Source organism: Malaclemys terrapin, chromosome 1, assembly GCF_027887155.1.
Source record: "Malaclemys terrapin pileata isolate rMalTer1 chromosome 1, rMalTer1.hap1, whole genome shotgun sequence".
Classification (NCBI taxonomy): Eukaryota; Metazoa; Chordata; order Testudines; family Emydidae; genus Malaclemys; species Malaclemys terrapin.
The window spans coordinates 198,043,126-198,063,610 of record NC_071505.1 but is presented as its reverse complement, the minus strand read 5'-3'; the positions used below and the strand labels follow the sequence as shown (position 1 = coordinate 198,063,610).

General features: G+C 41.8%; 1 protein-coding gene across 1 annotated transcript; it reads right to left on the bottom strand.

Moving 5' to 3' along the window:
* Nucleotides 1–3,125: 3,125 nt before the first annotated feature.
* On the bottom strand, nucleotides 3,126–17,457 carry GATD3 (glutamine amidotransferase class 1 domain containing 3). The gene is made up of 6 exons (XM_054005319.1): nucleotides 17,248–17,457; nucleotides 12,635–12,687; nucleotides 11,402–11,515; nucleotides 10,922–11,041; nucleotides 7,115–7,207; nucleotides 3,126–6,716 (listed from the first exon to the last, which is right to left on the bottom strand). The coding sequence occupies exons 1-6, from the start codon at nucleotides 17,338–17,340 to the stop codon at nucleotides 6,533–6,535; spliced, it is 657 nt and encodes a 218-aa protein (XP_053861294.1). The 5' UTR covers nucleotides 17,341–17,457; the 3' UTR covers nucleotides 3,126–6,532.
* Nucleotides 17,458–20,485: the final 3,028 nt, after the last annotated feature.

Sequence of the window (20,485 nt, the reverse complement as noted above, 5' to 3'; positions counted from 1 at the left end):
CAGCCCACCTTCTTCGGATGCAAGTGGGCTGTAGTCCACGAAAGCTTATGCTCTAATAAATTTGTTAGTCTCTAAGGTGCCACAAGTACTCCTGTTCTTTTTGCGGATACAGACTAACACGGCTGCTACTCTGAAACCAGAGATTCTTTTAACAGACCACACCCTTCTAGAAAAAGAGGACTAATGTAACTTCCTTAGTTCTTCAGAGAATTGACATTGACCTACAAAAGACAAGACCTTCTCCTCAGTTGCTACAAGCCCGGGAAGAGGGAACTAGAGAGAGGCGAGGAATCAAATGAAAGACCCCTGTCCAACCTCATTAAAAACAAAACCCTACAACAGTGATACTCAGAGGCTTGAGTGCTGCAAGTGGCTCTTGAATGTGTCTCCAGCTGCTCTTTACAGCACATGATACTTAAACAATGTGTGATTTAATTATTAACCAAGCTAGGTTATTAACCAATCAGGATGCTTTCAGTATGTTATTAACCAACTGTAGTTGATAAAATAATAATACTTGGTCAGTCAAAAACTAAATATTTCCCATCATACTGTTTAATATGAATATATAGTACTATAGTAAAGGAAACAATGCATTCGCACTACTGTGGCTCTTTTGAGTAATGTGGGTTGCTAATTGGCTCCTCAACCACTGAGGGTCTGTGTATCATTGCCCTACAACTAGGCTGCAAATGCATTTTTTAAGGAGGAATCAGGCTTAAATTTGTTTTTTTTTAACTAAGTGGAAAGCAATGTTTATTATTTTACCTTATTGTTTCAGTGCCCCAAATGTCAATATACAAATAAAAGCATTTTAAGGGAAAGCAACAGCTAGATTACAGCAGCTTTTCAGTTGAAGGAAACCTCTGTCCTGTAAGACTGTTCAGAAGGTGACCCCTGCTGGCAGCTAACATGTTTGAAGATTGTTTTTATACTTCATAAAAACTAGCGGGAAAGCAATGAGACAAAGCCTCCGTCCTTACCCATAATTTCATTCTTCAAAATAAGCAGTTTACAGCTGTTGGGAGTGAGAAAGGCCAAAGCTTCAAACTGCAGAGAAATTGGTATCACAAGCTCAGACCAGAGTGGATTTTTTTAATGACAGAACATGATAATACATGTTCACATGGAACACTTTGCAACCCAGGCCTTGCTGTACCTGCATAACAGTGAATAATGTAGCACATCCTCCCCCAGCCCACTCTCCCAAAAAGTGTAACAGAAGTGTGTGGCAAAAGGATCTGTTAACCATATTCCATATCCACCAAACATATTTAGATATGTGAGCTGCTGGAGAAGCAATGCTAACATTGGACTAAACTGTTCATTTCAGTCATATAAATCAGCTCTCAAAACATTTTGGCTGCAGACTGAAAACATTGTCTGTGGACAAATTATTTTGTGTATAAATGTGTGCCTGCCAGGAGAGGAGGGGGGAGACTGGGGAAGACTGAACATATGAACACACCTCTGAGTTCTGACGATAGTCACGTGCTCAATTGTACTTACCATGGACCTTTGATCACCTCAGCTGCACTGTGCCCCCCTCTTACAGAAATAAGAAGCTTCTAGGCATCTTCAAATAGCCACCATTTCGCAGAGAGAGGGGAAAAAACCAATCCTGCCAGAGAGGTGTTTCCTTCTTCCTATTAATCCCCCCCACACAACACATGGACTTACCCAACCTGGCTTTTACCCAAGTGTAATTTTGGAGGGAAATATTAAAGTCCTGCAATAGCCTCACCTCACAACAAGAACCAGAAAGGGTTTTGTACTGTACTCATCACTGTGCAATCTGAGTGCCTCACAAGTAAATGAAAGATTCATTCTTTCGTGTTTGGTTCTTTCTCCCTTACCTCTCCTTGGTGCTGAAGGGATGTTTTAAAATGCATTTCTTGCTGAGGGCAAGCACAGTGACAAGTCTTGTCTTTGTGAAGGCAGTGTAGCTCATGTTCCTCCTGATCTCCCCAATTAATGCACTTCCACAACTGTGCGCCAGCCCTGAAAAAAGCTGTGTCCCCAGCACTCGCGATTCCCTCTTTTTGTGGGTGGCTTCCTTATTCATAAGGGGCACAGCTGCCTTAAAAGGTCTTGTTGACTGACGGCTGGGTTCCCAAGTAAGAGTCCCGAGCTCATGAAAACTTAGAAAATTAGGACTGTGACCTTGATCCATTATTAAATGGGCTGCAGTACAGAAACCAGAACTCCAGGGTGATGTGTTCTCTTCCACTGCTGATGCTTACTAGGTGCACTGTTGCATTCTATGCTAGTTGGAGTTTTAAGGGCTTGTATGTTTATTCCCAGGCATAGGGCATTGCAGCAATCCAACCTGGAGGTCACAAAGCCATAGATCACCATGGCCAGGATTGCAAGTGTCCAAAGAGGGCACAGTTGAAAGAAAGTATTTCTGGAAGTCACTCTTATTTGGGTAGCTACATTCAGTGAATTAACCAGATTGAAGAGCTGTGCATTGTCTTGATCTGTGACCTAGTTCTGCAACGACTGGTAGTGATATAGGGCTAGCTACTTCTTCAAAATGTCTCCCTTTCTCAAAAAGATCACCTCTGTCTAGCCCAGAGAAAAGGAAACTTTATTCCAACAGAAAGGGAAGATTCCTGAATCTGCACTACAGCTACCTCCAATGGAGCTGCACACACTGGGAATTGCAGGTATGAAAAATCTTAACATGCAATAGCCTTATTGTGGTAAGATGAGAAGCTAAAGAGAAACCTCCACCCAGACCCTGGGAGATGTAGTGCCATAGAAGAGGTACACACACAGCCCTGTAGAAGATAGAACAACAGCTATCACAGACTGTAGGAGTTCTCACTAATCCTAGGAGTTCACTACCATCGACAGGCAAAGTACTGTACGTTTTGCAGTGCTCTTTATATACTATTCCTTTTTAATTCCTGCACATGTAAGGCAGGCACACATTTAAGAACGGTGCTTAAAAAATTCCTTGTATACAGCCCCTTCTTCTAGAGCTTTCCCACGGACTCAACATTTAAAGATAGTTAGAACATTTCATACCCTCAATAAAGTTCAAACCCTGCCTTCTCCCCAGTAAGATAACCCTATATCTGAAAAAATAAGTTGATTAATAAATAAATTTACAAGCGAAACATATGGAAGCAGCCTTTATTTGTAGTCAGCTACATGAAAACAATGTCTTACACTTCTATTCTTGCTCCTCTGATAGCTGACAATTTCTGCACACATAAACCCAGCCTTGTAACAAATCATGAGCAACATGAAGTTTACTAACCTCCACCCAAACAAACTTAATATAATTTGTATGTAGCTCTTGTTTTTAGCTTCCTGAGAACCTCCACAAGAGAGGATACTATTGAAGCTCACAGTTTTGACTATTAAGGTGATCAACGTGAAGTGCATATGCTTGTGGTGCAATTTCAAAACCTCAGCTCACGCTGGACATGTACTAGACAAAAATGTTTTGTATTTTTAAAAAAATGCTCTAATAGAGAAAAAATCTCTTCCATAAGAGTACTTTTCTTTTCACATGAGCATTGATTAAACCATTTTTCAAATGGAACCATCTTTTTTACAAAGGAAAAGCATCTTCTTAAATCCCCACTGCTTTCCAGTCAAGGGCATAGATAGTATTTATGATACCTCAATGCGATATCACACAATCAGACCACATCAGAATCTAAATGAAGCTCATTAGTTTAAAATTGACAAGAACCACCTTTAACTGAAACACCCACTATGATATATATATTCCCTGGAACATATCTCATACATGACATTTTTGTTAATACTACAGTAAAACACTGTACATAAAGTTAACACCACACACAGAAAATTTCTGTAGCCACATCAAAATTAGTTTAGTTTTCTTAACAGTGACAGCAGGCCTAAAGTCTGGATAACAAAAGCACCAATAAGCAGAACAATGTATATTCATATCATTACATCACAGAGTAAACAAATTAGCAGACTATGTGGTGGCAAAAACATCCTCAAAATCCACGTTGTAACCTTTTAAGATCATCATCATCATAATAGGAACAAAAGAATTGGGACTCTTGAAAAACAACTTCATGTACATGTCTTAAAATTCCTGTTGATTAAAAAACACAGGGCAAATGTATTTGGAACATGGTACTTGTATGTGAAAAGCTGGTGCCCATGGGGCACAAAGCTCTGTTATGTCGACATTATTTTTCTGTGAATAGAGAGAAAGACAGACAACTTGGAGCTGAAAGAGAATACAAGGAACAGAATGCTATGCCGGCCTATAAAGAAAAAAGTTAATGAGGCAGGAAGAGAAATAAAAATAAGTGAATAGACAACATTTAGGAAAGAGATGGAAATGCTGAAGGTTGTTGGACTCTATGAATCACTAAAGGCTCCTTCAAATGCAAATATTCTATGATTAAAAGAGAGATGCAAGGAAAAGGGAAAAGAAAATAAGTGGACAACATTTAATTAATTTATACCTCATTCTTCTTACATTTGATTGTATTTCTATGGAAGGAGCGCTGTTAGTCTGGAAAGGGGAAGGTGGTAATAGCACTGGAGTCAGCCTGCTGCCCATTGCTAGGCAAGTAACTACGTTCATGTGGAAGATATCTTTAAAATGTACAAGGCACTGTCGCTGATACTTTTTCCCTGTTTCAAGCCCTCTTTTAGATATAAAAGGCTTCTTGTGCAGTTAAATTAGGAGAGATTCTTCAAAATGCTAGGGCATTTACAATAAGGTGTGTCCTGCTGCTGACACACAGATTTATTCATATTTGGATAAAGCACACCTTTTAAAACAGAAAAAAAGCCATGAAAAGAATATGGAAAGGAGGGCCATGCAACACAATGTTTTAATTAATGTTGCGTTAACCATGGGGCATAGAAATGACTGTTTCCATTGGCTACATCAAAGCTGATCCGGACTTTTACCTCATGGACATACGAAATGACTGCATACCCAGCAAATTATTGCAGCCTTGCTTGAAACACACGGGTAAGTGTGTCCCTATGGTTCAGTTCTCTTAAATTTCTCTGTCCCCGGATCCCAGCACTCTCTCAATGCCAAAGTTCAGACTGACACACCCAGAGAACTCAATACAATAGCTGTTTCAATGGAAGGCAGCTAGACTAGCCAGGGATGCATTTTAACATAGCTTTCCTCAGAACGAACAGCAGTCAGCAGTAACTTCACTCCCCACCTCTGAATGGCAGTCAGTCCTACAGCAGCTGTATCTACTCCTTGCAACAGCAATGTAACTGGTGCATTTCAACCACACTAAGCAGCCTCTGAAACAGAACTGTGAAATCTACAAAGCAATCCAGCCCTATGCTCAGTCCACTGCACCAGGCTGCTGCTCCAGATATTCTGATTCCACAGTATTCATGTCATTCCGTTTTCATGTGTGTCCCTAGTATTTTTCGAAGGAATGGAGGGTTTTTTTGTTGTTGGAATAGTATTCTGGCTGGTCTCAGAACATTCTCACACAACCCTCACCAACTGTCCAAGTCCAAAAAATTATTAAGGTTACTGGATGCATTACCTTTACTCAAAGAGCCAGTCAGCAGACGCTTTAGTGAGGATGTGCTTGGAAATCAATGCATTTACGTAGCAAACATTTTTGCAATATCTGAACACAGCTGGGAATCAGACTGTCAACTTTGTGGCTGGGTTTATAAAAGTGCTAAAGGGGCAAGCAGGGGAAATATGTTTCCATCGATGCATGATATTTCTGGTATTGTACGCTTAATTTCCTAAAACTTACTATTATTATTACAGATAGCCACTTCATTTGCCTGTTAATTTCAGGACACCCTTTACCATGGCCCCAATACCATCAAAGATGTGATGTAATTCCGTTTCACACATAAATGCTGGGGTAGTAACCATCTTGTTGTTCACGTCTACATGAGCTTCGTGGAAGAGAGTTAAGGAAACCACAGCCAACCTAGTATTTGCAGATGCTGTCTGTAGAATGAAAAATCACCACCTACATCTTCAAAAAATATCTTCCCCAACCCCCAAGTAATGTAAAAGTGGCCATAGTTGTAGCCTCGGAATGGAGATGTTCTACTTATTTTGTCAGAAATACCAGTATTGCATCAATGGGGAAAAGAGCATTAAAGATTACATGAAAAGATAGGAAACTCCTTGCTTAGAAGTTAATGCTTCAAGATAAAGATGTCTTGGTCACTGCTTTAGACTTTTGGAAAAAGGAAGAAATGAATTTCAAACAAAACTGACTAGTTATGGGGTCCTTTCCCATGGATAGTTTGTACTTGTAGGCCATTATGTATAACACTTCTGACGTAACCGCGGTACTGGTTGTGCCAAAGGAATTTTCAGGCAACAACTGAGCACCATGTGTAAGGATTCAGCCACACAATTAATTTGATAAATCAATGGGAATAATGTTGCCTAATCCACATGTATCATACTACAGTATAATCCTACCAGACTATCAACAGTTAAGCATTGACTCTGTATATTTTTGCAACTGTGCTGACTTATACATTAAGAATAGCAGTGTCCCTCAACACGTGGTCACTGATTATTAATCGGAAAGGATATAGTTACTTCTTTTACACAGTGTTTTCCTCCCAATGCTTTAATGGCTCCTGCAGTTCCGGCATACGGCCATTTCCCACCTTCCTCTTCTTCATGTCCCACAGTAACTTCAGCACCAGAGAGTACTTTTGCAGCCAACACTGGTGAAATGCAGCACAGGCTGCAAGAAAAATAGAAAAGGTTACTCCAATGAGACTACTACTTAAAAGGATTAATTATAATTATGAAGATTCAAATGCATACATGTATTTAAAGATCATAATGTCAAACATGAAAAGGTAATTTCTTTCATCATCATGCTTTTCCTGGGAAGCAAGGTAAACATTTTCTTAGCTGGACTTCTCTTTCTTCGTACCATCTTGAAAGAAGATTATTTTTTTTAATTAACCAGTAATAAATGCAAGGCTGAATACATTTTTTCTAGCTCAAAGACTAACATCCACCAACTTATCTAGAATTTGCTTTATCTCTGCTCTGATATAAATTATCAACTACACAACAGTACTTTTAATTGCTCCTCTAAATATACCATACCCAATGCACCTAAAATGTACATACCCAATGGGTTTCCCAGCTTTGTGGAACTCCTTCAGGACACGTTCAACCTCTCCATTCACTTTGCAATCCTTCCCATCCACAGCAAAGGTGGAACTGCCACAACAAGACGCTTTCATTAACACCTCAATATAATGCTATGACTTTATACGTGCACGCTCAGAGCAGCTCTCAATGGACATCAAAAATGGAAAGTGGATACAAACTCTTCACCGTGTCAAGTAAAAAATTATAAACCACAAATCTAAGTACTAAGCGTTACCAAATCAGGCTTCTAACATTTTGCAGAAACAGTACAGCAATGCTACCAGATTTTCAGATCATTACCAGAACAGAAAAAATAATTTCTTATGACGACACATCAAGGAACATCCTAGAAGAAGCCATTTCATAGAATCTCAGAACCACAGGGTTAGAAGAGACCACAAGGGTCATCTCGTCTAACCCTCTGCCATGATGCAGGATTTGTTACGACTAAACCATCCAAGACAGATGGTTTAAAAAAAAAAAAAAAAACTCAAAATTTCTCAAAAGAATCAAAGAGGTCAAGAAGACTAACTGGTCACAAGACACATGGAGTTTCACTAGGCTAATCCATGAACTTTTTGAAAGGAAATTATTTAGTGATTAGTTTAATACTATCCCAACACTTTCTATATAGACTCAGGCAGAAAGAAATAAGAGCAAGATACTGGAGATGATCTAAAATTAAAAGTTTTATAATCTTCACATCCCTCCAACATGCCCCAAAAATCACCACCACAGAGAAAGGAAAGGGTTTTTTTTAATGTGGTGTGTAAGCACAAGAACTGCTGCCTAGTTTTGGTGGGAAATTTTTCAGTGTGGAATTTGCAGATTACAAAATGCCACTCTAACAATAATAAGAATCTCGTAGGGAAACCCCCGCCCACCCATCCATGTGCAGCACTGAAAATGTTATCCCATGGGAATCCCCAAACAATTTGAAAGAAGCCTTCCTTAACTCCAAAGGCTCTCAACCTTTCCCAACTACCGTACCTCTTTCAGGAGTCCGATTTGTCTTGCGTACCTTCAAGTTTCTCCTCACTTAAAAACTACTTGCTTACAAAATCAGATATAAAAATACAAAAATGTCGCAGCACACTACTACTGACAAATTGCTTACTTTCTCCTTTTTACCATATAATTATGACTAGGGCTGTCAAGTGATTAAAAAATTAATCGGGATTAAGCGCACTGTTAAATAATAATAGAATACCATGTATTTAAATATTTTTGGATGTTTTCTACATTTTCAAATATATTGATTTCAATTACAACACAGAGTACAAAGTGTACAGTGCTCACTTTATATTAGTATTTTTGATGACAAATATTTGCACTGTAAAAACAAAATATAGTATTTTTCAATTCACCTAATACTAGTACTGTAGTGCAATCTCTTTATCATGAAAGTTGAACTTACAAATGTAGAATTATGTACAGAAAAACTGCATTCAAAAATAAAAATGTAAAATTTTAGAGCCTGCAAGTCCACTCAGTCCTACTTGTCATTCAGCCAATCGTTCAGACAAACCAGTTTGTTTACATGTGCAGAAGATAATGTTGCCGGCTTCTTGTTTACAATATCACCTGAAAATGAGAACAGGCGTTCAAATGGCACTGTTGTAGCTGGCATCGCAAGATATTTATGTCCCAGATGCGCTAAAGATTCATATGTTTCTTCGTGCTTCAAATCACCATTCCAGAGGATATGCGTCCATGCTGATCATGATTTCTGCTCGATAACAATCCAAAGCAGTGCGGACCGATGCATGTTCATTTTCATTATCTGAGTCAGATAGCACCAGCAGCAGGTTGATTTTCTTTTTTGGTGGTTTGGGTTCTATAGTTTCCGCATCGGAGCGTTGCTCTTTTAAGACTTCTGAAAGCATGTTCCACACCTCGTCCCTCTCAGATTTTGGAAGGCACTTCAGATTCTTAAACCTTGGGTCAAGTGCTGTAGCTATCTTTAGAAATCTCACATCGGTACCTTCTTTGCGTTTTGTAAAATCTGCATTGAAAGTGTTCTTAAAATGAACAACATGTGCTGGGTCATCATCCGAGACTGCTATAACATAAAATATATGGCAGAACGCAGGTAAAACAGAGCAGGGGACATACAATTTTCCCCCAAGGAGTTCAGTTACAAATTTAATTAATGCATTATTTTTTTAACGAGCTTCATCAGCATGGAAGCATGTCCTCTGGAAAGGTGGCCAGAGCATGAAGGGGTACACGAATGTTTAGCATATCTGTCACGTAAATACCTTGCAATGGCAGCTACAAAAGTGCCATGTAAATGCCTGTTCTCACTTTCTGGTGACACTGTAAATAAGAAGAGGGCAGCATTATCTCCTGTAAATGTAAACAAACTTGTTTGTCTTAGTGTTTGGCTGAACAAGAAGTAGGACTGAGTGGACTTGTAGGCTCTGAAGTTTTACATTGTTTTGTTTTTGAGTGCAGTTATGTAACAAAAGAAAATTTACATTTCTAAATTGCACTTTCACGACAAAGAGATTGCACTACAGTACTTGTACAAGGTGAATTGAAAAATATGATTTCTTTTGTTTATCATTTTCACAGTGCAAATATTTGTAATAAAAATAATATACACTTTGATTTCATTTACAATATATAATACAATATATATGAAAATGTACTGTGATAGACCCAGACCAGTTGGGAACAGCAGAGTAGCAGAAGGGAGATATACTGGCCACTGGATAAGTAGTTTTCTGTTCCCTGAGTGACCAGAGCAGGGGCTGCTCCAGGCTAATAGACCACCTGACTCCAATTAACCTGCTAAGAGTCAGGTGAGGCAGTTAAGCACCTGACTCTAATTAAGCCCCCCTCTGATGCTATAAAAGGGCTCACTCCAGTCAAGCCAGGAGGAGCCAGAGGAGAGGAAGTGTGTGAGAGGAACTGGGAGCAAGAAGCTGAGAGTGAGTAGGCGTACTGCTGGAGGATGGAGAAGTACAAGCGTTATCAGACATCAGGAGGAAAGTCCGGTGGTGAGGACAAAGAAGGTGTTGGGAGGAGGCCATGGGGAAGTAGCCCAGGGAGTTGTAGGTGTCGTGCAACTGTACCAGGAGGCACTCTAAACAGCTGCAGTCCACAGGGCCCTGGGCTGGAACCCGGAGTAGAGGGCGGGCCTGGGTTCCCCCCATACCTCCCAACTCCTGATCAAACACAGGAGGAATTGACCTGGACTATAGCTTCTACCAGAAGGGAAGGTCTCTGGACTGTTTCCTGACCCACAGGGTGAATCTGAAGTGAGCAAATCTGCCAATAAGTGCAGGACCCACCAAGATAGAGGAGGAACTTTGTCACAGTACATAAACATCCAAAATATTTAATAAATTTCAATTGGTATTCTATTTAATAGTGTGATTAAAACTGCGATTAATTGTGATTAATTTTGTTAATTGCGATTAATTTTGAGTTAATTGCGTGAGTTATCTGCGATTAATCGACAGCACTAATTATAACATGAATCAATTGGAATATAAATATTGTACTTTCATTTCAGTGTATAGTATATAGAGCAGTATAAATAAGTCATTGTCTGTATGAAATTTTAGTTTGTACCGACTTCACTAGTGTGAAGTAGTCTGTTGTAAAACTAGGCAAATTTCTAGATTAGTTGATGTACCCCATGGAAGACCTCCGCATACCCCTTGTTGAAAACCCCTGGGGTATACTATGTAAACTAACATATTTTGTAAAAAGGTCACTGTCTGAATTATGAATAAAGGATTTCTGTACCACTTTACTTAGCTTGGCACTCACAGGTTTTTAGCAGCTCCGAATCCACCAGGGAATATCACAGCATCATGGTCCTTTGTACTAAGTTTAGCCAGGTCTGCGATTTTACCACGAGCAATCCTTGCTGATTCCACTAAAACGTTTCTTGAAGAACAAGAAATGAAGCAATAAGAGTAATGAAGCCACTGCATGCACAAGTGTGGTGAAACTGTGTAAGAGATGGGTGTTATTTTTGAAGAGTCAAAAATAATGACCCTGAATAACTACAGCTACAGCTGCTTCTGAAATAGAACTGTACCCATGAGCAAGGAATGGAATAAGGTTTTAAGTGGCAGCCACAAGACAAAGAATCTAAGTTTTTCCTCACATACAAAATATTAGTAGGCATAAAGTTAAATACTTTGGGAAAATTGCTACTAGTAAATATTTAGTATAGGGCATAACTTCTGCAGCACAAGCTCAAGAAGCTGGAGTCATCTTGTGCAAATTAAATGTAGCTCTTACCTTGATTCAGCCTCAGCTGGTTGTCCTTTGCTGTGATCAATAACATGCATCTGAGGAATATCTGGGGCATACATCTGAACTTCAGCTCCCCCACGACTCAGGTGAACCAAAATGCTACAAAATAGATAAAAATATGATGAAAGCCTTAGAAGAGAGGGAGTCTTTAAGGAACCGATTAGAGCAGGTTTTTATCTGGTTCTGTGTCCTACCAGAAATATATTACGTGTTTTGGAAAACAGTATTGAAAACGTAGCATACAAAATGACCACAAAGTGTCAGTTTTTAGAGAATGTATAGGATAGTGCTCTCCAAACTATGAGGTGCGCCCCCCAAGGGGGTGTGGAGGAACATTCAGGGGATGCATGCAGCAGGACCTGGGCCAATGCCCACGGGGAGTGGGAGGGAGCACTATCTAGCCCAGCTCTGGCTCTAGCCACAGCTCCTCCCCCAGTCCCAGTTCTGCCCCCACCCCCACCTCCCCCTTCAGCACACGTGTTCCTCTGCTGAGCCAACTGTGCAGTAATGGGGGGGAGGCATAGACAGAGTCCATTACTGGTAAGGGGAGGGGCACGACAGGAAAAGCTTCAGCACCACTCTATAGGGCATTTATTATAGACTGTCAAGGGGGGAAAGTGAGATGGAAGACTAGATGAGCTGCAGATATTACTTAAACCCCTTTGATTGCTGTGTTATTTACTCCTGTTACAGAAAGCAGTACAGTCTTCCTTCAGAACTGTAAGAAGAGTCCAAAAGTCTCACAAAAGGATATTAAGATCAATGTCCCATTATCTGGTGTACAGTGCGAAGGGTCTAACTCAATCTGAACATTAATCATCCTGGCACTGGAACTTGGCCCAGGAAGGCGATTAGGAAACACGGGAAGTCTACGGTCATGCTTCCTGAGCTGGAAATGCTAGAGCAGCAGCTAGCTCTTGGGAGAGGATTGTCTACCAATAGCTCATCGCTCTGGCTTAGCGTGTGGTGGTGATGGAGTCTGCCCACTCCTCCTCAGCCGGAAGCATGCAATATGAGAACTTAAGGAGGACCATAAAGCTGAGACAAAGTGGTGGATTTTCATGGGGTATGGAAAGAACCAACCCTGGGAGAAAACCACACACCATCCAGGGTAGTACCGACAACCCTGGGAAACTGGAAATTAATTAAACAGAATAAAATGCTCTAATCATGTGAAGAATACAGTTCTGGACTCTGCAATAATGCAAAGCTGCTTACGCTGAGGCCTCGTGGATTTCCGTACCATCATATACACCACATCCAGACAAGACCTGCAAAGAGAAAATCAACACAACATTTCAGACAAAATATGTATTTTCCAGACTGTCTTTAGGGGTCTTGCACAAGCATTTGGGGATAAAGCAATTGCAGCTGCACCCTTATCAAACAAAACAGATAGTGGCCTCAGTACTGATGGGTTACATAAGAACTGGCATGTCCTATTTATAGTAGCTTGTTCCGATTCAGGCAAATGGCTCAGTAGTTACTACTGATTTGAAAAGCAAAAAGTATTTTGCATTTTTCTCAGACTTGAAAAACTGACACATTGTTTTAAAATGTGATGGCAGTCACAAAAGTGGCTAAAAATAATATTATGAGCTTTCATGCTCCTAAGATATGTAAAGAGGGTGATCTTACATATAATGGAATATATTCAGACCTTGATGCATACATAAACTTTTCATTCAAACAGAAGGGAGTTAAAAAGCACACCTCAAAAGTCAGAATTTATGACACTCTATTTTACCTGTTACATTACTCTTATTCTTAGGATCCATATCAGAGATTAATAGCTAAGTCACTTTTTAAAATCTAAGTACACTAAATAGCTCAACTGAATTTGCCTTTTTAGCCATAGGAACAGTGCTTTCAAATAACCCCAAACTGTTAGCTAAGTGTGTCCTCCCATGTCTGAATCTATCCTGGCTATTACTGAAGAACAGTGGAACTTAAGGAGATTAGAGAAAATAATGTTCCCCAATTTCTGCAGTTTGTTTACTTTGTGCATTTGACACACTGGGCGTATAGTCAGTTTTCCCTGTTTGTGTGGTTCTTCTAGACAGCAACAAAAAAAGAGAGAGAAAGATTTTAAAAATAGGGAAATTGTGACTGTAAAGACACAAAAAATTCCAAGGGCATTTGTACTTCCTGAAACTATTTTAAATTCGTGCTTTAAACAGTGACTAGGTTTCCAATTGGCAGTGTCCCTTTAACAACTCTACTTTCTTAACCCAAGCTCTCCCCTCATTTTTAAGCAGCTTAGTGAGTGCATTATCAGTTATCCATTGCATGCATATTTTATATATATTTAAAACTTCTTGTTATTTAAGATGCTCTGTGCAATTTACCTCTTTAGATTTTATTTTTACAACCTGTCAAGTTTTGTCTTTCCCAGTTTCTTTTGTAATTTTAATGCCCTCTGGTTCCCTTTTATGCGGTTCTGTATTTCCCCACACCAGCACACTGCTTTTGGTTGCCCACTTAGCATTTAAGGCATTATTGGAATGCGTATTGCCCATAGCTTTCCCAACTGTACCTCAAATACTTACCACTGGTGATTTTCCCATTTGGGACTGAATTCCAGCCTATTTTAATTCCCAGTTCCTTCGTACTCTGCTTTTCTGATTATTATTTCTGCTACAGACATCATTTCAACCCTCTTAATATTTAGGTAGCTAGCTCCTAGATGTTCTCCAATTTTAACTTTATTTATCATGGCTTCCTTTCAATTATGAAGTACCAAATAGCTTTTGACCTTATTCACTTCATTAGAGTCTTTACCACCTCCACTAATTTATCTTTCCTTAAGCCCTATGAAATTAGACTGCGGGAGTGAATGCAATGTACAGTTTGGTCTGAAGTGTGTGTACATAAAGTCAAACTATGTCATGGACCAGATTAAATAAAATAAAGTTTCAGCTCAGGCAGAGAGTACTGTAAAGTGACATATTTATATTAACTAACTGTTGGTATCAGTTTAATAGCCTACACATCCTCTCTCAGGAGACTCTCTTCCGCTTGTCTCTAAACTGCCAAGTCAAGTGCAAAAGTATAATTAGGCAGGCCAGGAAAGGATTTGAAGAACAACTAGCTAAAGACACAAAAACAAACAGCCAAAAAATTGTTATGTACATCAGAAACAGGAAGCCTGACAAAAGTCAGTGGGGCCACTGGACAATCGAGGTGCTAAAGGAGCACTCTAGGAACACAAGGCTGTTGCAGAGAAGCTAAATGAATTCTCTGCATCCGTCTTCACTGCAGAAGATGTGAGGGAGATCTCCACACCCATCCATTCTTTTCAGGTGATAAATCTGAGAAAGTTGCCCAAACTGAGATGTCAATACAGGAGATTTTGGAACAAACCAATAAAATTAAACAGTAATAAGTCACTGGGACTAGATGGTAGTCAACCAAGAGTTCTGTAGAAACTCAGATATGAAATTGAAGAACTATTAACTGTGGTATGTAATCTATAGCTTCAAGCAGTACAAGATGACTGGAGGGTAGCTAATGTAATGCCCATTTTTAAAAAAGGCTCCAGAGGTAATCCTGGCAATTAGAGGCTGATAAACCTAACTTCAGTACCAAGCAAATTGCTTGAAACTACAATAAAGAACAGAATTATCAGACACATGGATAAACACAATATGTTGGGGAAGTGTCTTTTGTAAAAAGAAGTCACGCATCACCAATCTATTAGAATTTTTTGAGTGCGTCAATAAGCATATGAACAAAGGAGAGCCGATCAATATGGGGAGTAAACTTTCAGAAAGCCTTTGACAAGGTCATCACCAAAGGCTCTTAAGCAAACTAAGCAGTCATGGGATAAGAGGGAAGGCCCTCTCATGGCAGTAACTGGCTAAAAGATAGAAAACAAAGTGTAGGAATAAATGGTTGGTTTTCACAATGGAGAGAGGGAACTCGAAGGGACCCCCAGAATCTGTACTGTGACCAGTGCAGTTCAATATATTCATAAATGATTAAGAAAAGGGCAGCGAACAGTGTGGTGGCAAAATGTGGAGATGATACAAAATTAACTATCTTGGCCCAAGATTCTTGGGTAAGTTCAAAGCTGACTGCAAAGATTACAAAGGGATCTGACAAAACTGGGCGACCAGGCAACAAAATAGCAGATGAAATTCAGTGTCGAAAAGTGCTAAGTAACACATACTGGGAAAAATAATCACAACTATACATACAGAATAATGGGGTCTAAATTAGCTGTTACCACTCAAGAAAGATCTTAGGGTACGTCTATACTTACCTCCGGGTCCGGTGGTAAGCAATCGATCTTCTGGGATCGATTTATTGCGTCTTATCTAGACGCAATAAATCAATCCCGGAAGTGCTCGCCGTCGACGCCGGTACTCCTGCTCCACGAGAGGAGTACACGGAGTCGACGGGGGAGCCTGCCTGCCGCGTGTGGACCCGCGGTAAGTTCGAACTAAGATAGTTCGACTTCAGCTACGTGAATAACGTAGCTGAAGTTGCGTATCTTAGTTCGAAGTGGGGGGTTAGTGTGGACCAGCCCCTAGACTCATCATGGCTAGTTCTCTGAAAATTTTCACTCAATGTGCAGCAGCAGTTAAATAAGCTAACAATATTAGATATCACTAGGAAAGGTGTAGACAAAAAAAAAGAAAATATCATATAGCCACTTTATAAATCCATGGTATGCTCACACCCTGAATACTGCATGCTATTATGGTAACACAATCTAAAAAAAGATGTATTAGAATTGGAAAAGGTGCAGAGAAGGGCAACAAAGATGACTAGGGGTATGCAACAGCTTCCATATGAGGAGAGATTAAAAAGAGTGGGGAAAAAAAAAAGCTGTTCCACTTAGAAAAGAGATGACTAATGAGGGATATGATAGAGGTCTATAAAATGAATGGTGTGGAAAAAGTGAATAGAAAAGTATTACTTACTCCTTCACATAACACAAGAACTAGGGACCCAATTAAATTAATAGGAAGCAGTTTAAAAACAAACACAAGGAAGTTCTTTTTAACACAACAAACAGTCAACCTGTGCAAATCATTGCCCAGGATGCTGAGAAGGCTAAAAGTATAACTGAATTTAAAAAAGAATTAGATCTACTGTATTCATGGAGGATAGGTCCATCAATGGCTACTAGCCAAGATGGTCAAGGATGTAACCCCATGCTCTTGAGGCCCCTAAACTTCCAACTACCAGAAGCTGGGACTGGATGACGGGATGGATCACTTAAAATTGCCCAGCTCTGTTCATTCCCTCTGAAGCACCTGGCATTGGCCTGGGCCAGAAGACAGGATGCTGGGCTAAATGGACCATTGGTCTGCCCCAGTATGGCCGTTATTATATTCTTAAGCATTAAGCCCTGTGTTAATACAGCAGTACCTGGAGTGGGTATCCTAACAGGGGAGCGGCAGGACACTTCAGCTCCAGGACTGTGTTTGGTGGGTGGCCAGTCTCCTTCAACTAGCATTACCCTTTCCACTGGCTTAAAAACCAAATCATCTCTACTAATCTCAAAGATTCCAGCTGGGTCACCAGCTGCAGAGCAAGATCTAAGGAGGCAACTAACCCCGCGCTCAGCACACGCCACAGCCCAGGCCAGGCAGAGGACACAGGTACAGAAGCAGGCAGTGAGAGAGTTTCACTTTGGAGTTATAACCCGCCCGGGGGGGCTCTGCGCAGTTCCCTGGAGCTCCCCACGTGGAAAACGCCTCCCCCCGCATGGACTGCGGTCCCCAGCCCGCCTGGAGCCCAGCGCCGCCTGTTTGCAACTGGTGCTGAGCCCTGCTACGGGGCCCAGCGCTGCCTGAGCCCCCGGGCCGGGCTGTACTCACCACGGCCACGCGGGCCCCGCGCAGGCGGCGGGCGGAGCTGTGGAGGGAGGCGAGCCCGCTCGGGGCCGCCCGCAGCAGCCGCGCCGCCAGCATGGCCGGGCTCAGGGGAGCGGGTCGGGGAGGCGCGGGCTGGACTCGCCGCAGGGGCCCGGGCGCCTGGCTGGTGCAGCAGCGAGCCCCGGGACGCGGCAGGCCGGGCCTTGCAGCCGCACAGCGCCGGCTAGAGGCGGGAGGTCCCTGCCCGCTGCTGCGGTGTCTGCTGCTCGGCCGGCGCTGGGGCTGCCGGGCTTCGTCCTCTGCCTGCTGCGTGGTGTCTCCGCTAGGGCCCAGCCGGTAGCCTTCCTAGCACCTACAGTACTGCTAGCTCAGCCCGGGTAGCAGCAAGTGCTATAGGCCCAGTGTTTGCAGGATCCGATCCCGCGATCACTGACCGTCCAGACCTGCCTTTGCTGTGTGAATGTTACTAATTATTCACATTGAAACTTGGTGCTAACCACCCCTCCTTAAAAAGTGCCCACAACCAAGACAGTTTCATGGGGTTTACTACGATTAAGCTCAAGTTTGTGTTGCCAGGTTTCATATTTGCTGTTTTCCTTGAAGCTGCAGCTCCTGAAATCATGTACTTCCAGAACCCCAGCTTTTTTTTTTTTTTTTTTTTTTAAAACAGGTTTCTTGCCCTCTTGGTTGCAGAGAAAAGCTTGAAAACGTTAGCTGAATGTTCCTGCCTTGCTCAAAGATTAGAAGACAAAGCAAAATCCAAAGATACATTCTTTTTTAAATCTCACAATTTTTGAACACTCAGGGTTTGGTAAAATTGTTAGTTCATTATTACAGCTAAAATAAACCCTGGTATCACAAACTCATCAATAGGGTAAATGTGGCACAAAATGATGTGCAGCAAGAGGCAAAGACCACATAGACCAGAGATGTTGGGCCAAATATGTTCAACACCCTCCTCCTCTCAGCCCCTCATGCAGAGGCTCAGGACCTCCTTCAGGACAGGACCTCCTCTTGTATGAAACATTATTTTTTCCCCTCTGAAACCACGAGAATGTCTGTACATTTTGGGGAAAGTCCCTTAAAAATATTCCATGGATATTTTGTTTTTTATGCAGAGAGAGGAAATTCCACAGAGATGCTGCCAAAACCCCTGCAGCTCTTTTTCTCAATTCCTGCTCCTTGAAGTCCAACCTACTGGCTTAAAGATAATACTACTGTACTTATATTTTCCATAACATGTCTCATCAGGAGTTTCAAAACACTTTACATACGAGATCAGAAGAGGAAAGTGGGAAGAAAAAACAAACTTGCACCAGTTTAACTAAAGGTATTTTAGACACGTAAATTAGTTTAAACACTTTATTTCAATTTAAGCATATATGGGTTTAGCTTAAATCTGTTTTTTTCAGGATTAAGATAAAATATACACTCAATTAAATAAGCAAGTCTACAAAGAAACGTGCATGGATCGAACTAAATTGGGTTAAAAATACATCTTTAAATTGATGCAAGTGTGCGTAGATAAGGTCTGACCCTGCAAAATGTAGCCAAGTGGGTAGCCACATAAGCTAGTCTTCACAGGTTCAAGCCCTAAATCCTTTATAGCAGTGGTTCTCAAACTAGGGCTGCCGCTTGTTCAGGGAAAGCCCCTGGCAGGCTGGGCCAGTTTGTTTACCTGTCGCGTCTGCAGGTTCGCCCGATCCTGCCTGCAGTTCACTGCTCCAGGCCAATGCGGGTTGCGTCCAGCACGTCCCTCGGCCTGTGCTGCTTTCCGCAGCCCCAATTGTCCTGGAGCGGCGAACCGCGGCCAGTAGGAGCCACGATCGGCCGAACCTGCAGACACGGCAGGTAAACAAACCGGCCTGGCCCGCCAGGGGCTTTCCCTGAACAAGCGGCGGCCCTAGTTTGAGAGCCACTGCTTTATAGTTGACTGCCCACATTCAAAATTACATAAACTGGGCTAAACCGGAGGAAATATTAGGCCTAATGTGGGACTTACCAGACTCATTCTGTTCAGGTTTCAGTATCACTCTCATCACCATGCTATATGAGCACTTCACAAAATGTTACTAGACAACTTGGGTGGGACAAAAGTTTATTTTGATAGCTCTGTCTTAGCTCAATTGAAGAATAAGGGAGTGGATGGCTGCACCAGCCCCTATGCAGGAGTGGTTGGTGCAGGAGCCGGCTTTACGCCTGATAAAAGTACTTCTGGCACTTCCACAGAGAAATCTGATTTCATTGTGCTGCCTGCACTGTATTGTTGCACAAAAATACTGCATTTATAAATGTAAATGTTTCTGACATGGGTAATACAAAAGCATAGCTCTCCCTCCACAGATGTAATCCTTTGATTTACCTTTATGGGCCAAACTTTCAAAACTAGCTTCCAAGAACTGCAGGCACCCAAATTTAGGGGCAAGATCAAGGCTAGCTTAATAACAATGTGGCTATTATATACACACATTTATTAGATACTATTGAGATAACCGAGGTGGCCTTCCAGTGCTAAGATCCATTCTAGTAGGTGCTGTGCAAACCCATAGTAAGACAGTTCCTGAAGAGCACACAATCTAGAGATGAGACACACACAAGAAACCGTAAGCAATGGGGCAGCAATTATGGGGTAATGTCAGCCTATGTAACCATATGCTGATACTGCTACCATGTAGAACAGGGGTGGCCACCCTGAGCCTGAGAAGGAGCCAGAATTTACCTATGTACGTTGCCAAAGAGCCACAGTAATACATCAGCAGCCCCCCATTCGCTCCCAGTGCCTCCCACCCACCAGCAGCCCCACCGACCAGTGCCTCCCTCTCCCTCCCCACACCTCCTGATCAGCTGTTTTGTGGCCTGCAGGAGGCTCAGGGGAGGGGGCAGGGAAGGAGCGAGGGCACAGTAGCTCAGGGGAGGGGGCGGGAATGGGGGCAGGGCCTGTGGCAGAGCCGGGGTTGAGCAGTGAGCACCCCCTGCACACTGGAAAGTTGGCGCCTGTAGCTCCAGCCCCGAAGTCAGTGCCTATACAAGGAGCTGCACATTAACTTCTGAAAAGCTGCATGTGGCTCCGGAGCCACAGGTTGGTCACCCCGATGTAGAACTTTATTCTCAATTATGTAAGATTTCATGATTTTAACAGTCCCTATCCACCTATAATCCTTTTGGCTCTCCTAACATTTGCTCTTTCCTCGTTTATTTGATTTCTCCCTTCTATGCAACCTGTTCTCAACACCAGGGGAGA

Bases quoted from the DNA above. Each gene is read 5' to 3' on its own strand.
- GATD3 (XM_054005319.1), bottom strand. From the start codon at position 17,340: ATGCTGGCGGCGCGGCTGCTGCGGGCGGCCCCGAGCGGGCTCGCCTCC. The intron at 11,042-11,401 runs GTAAGAGCTACA...TTGTTCTTCAAG, and splicing joins CCAGCTGAGGCTGAATCAAG to AAACGTTTTAGTGGAATCAG. The intron at 7,208-10,921 runs GTGAGTGCCAAG...TTGTTGTGGCAG, and splicing joins TTCGGAGCTGCTAAAAACCT to TTCCACCTTTGCTGTGGATG.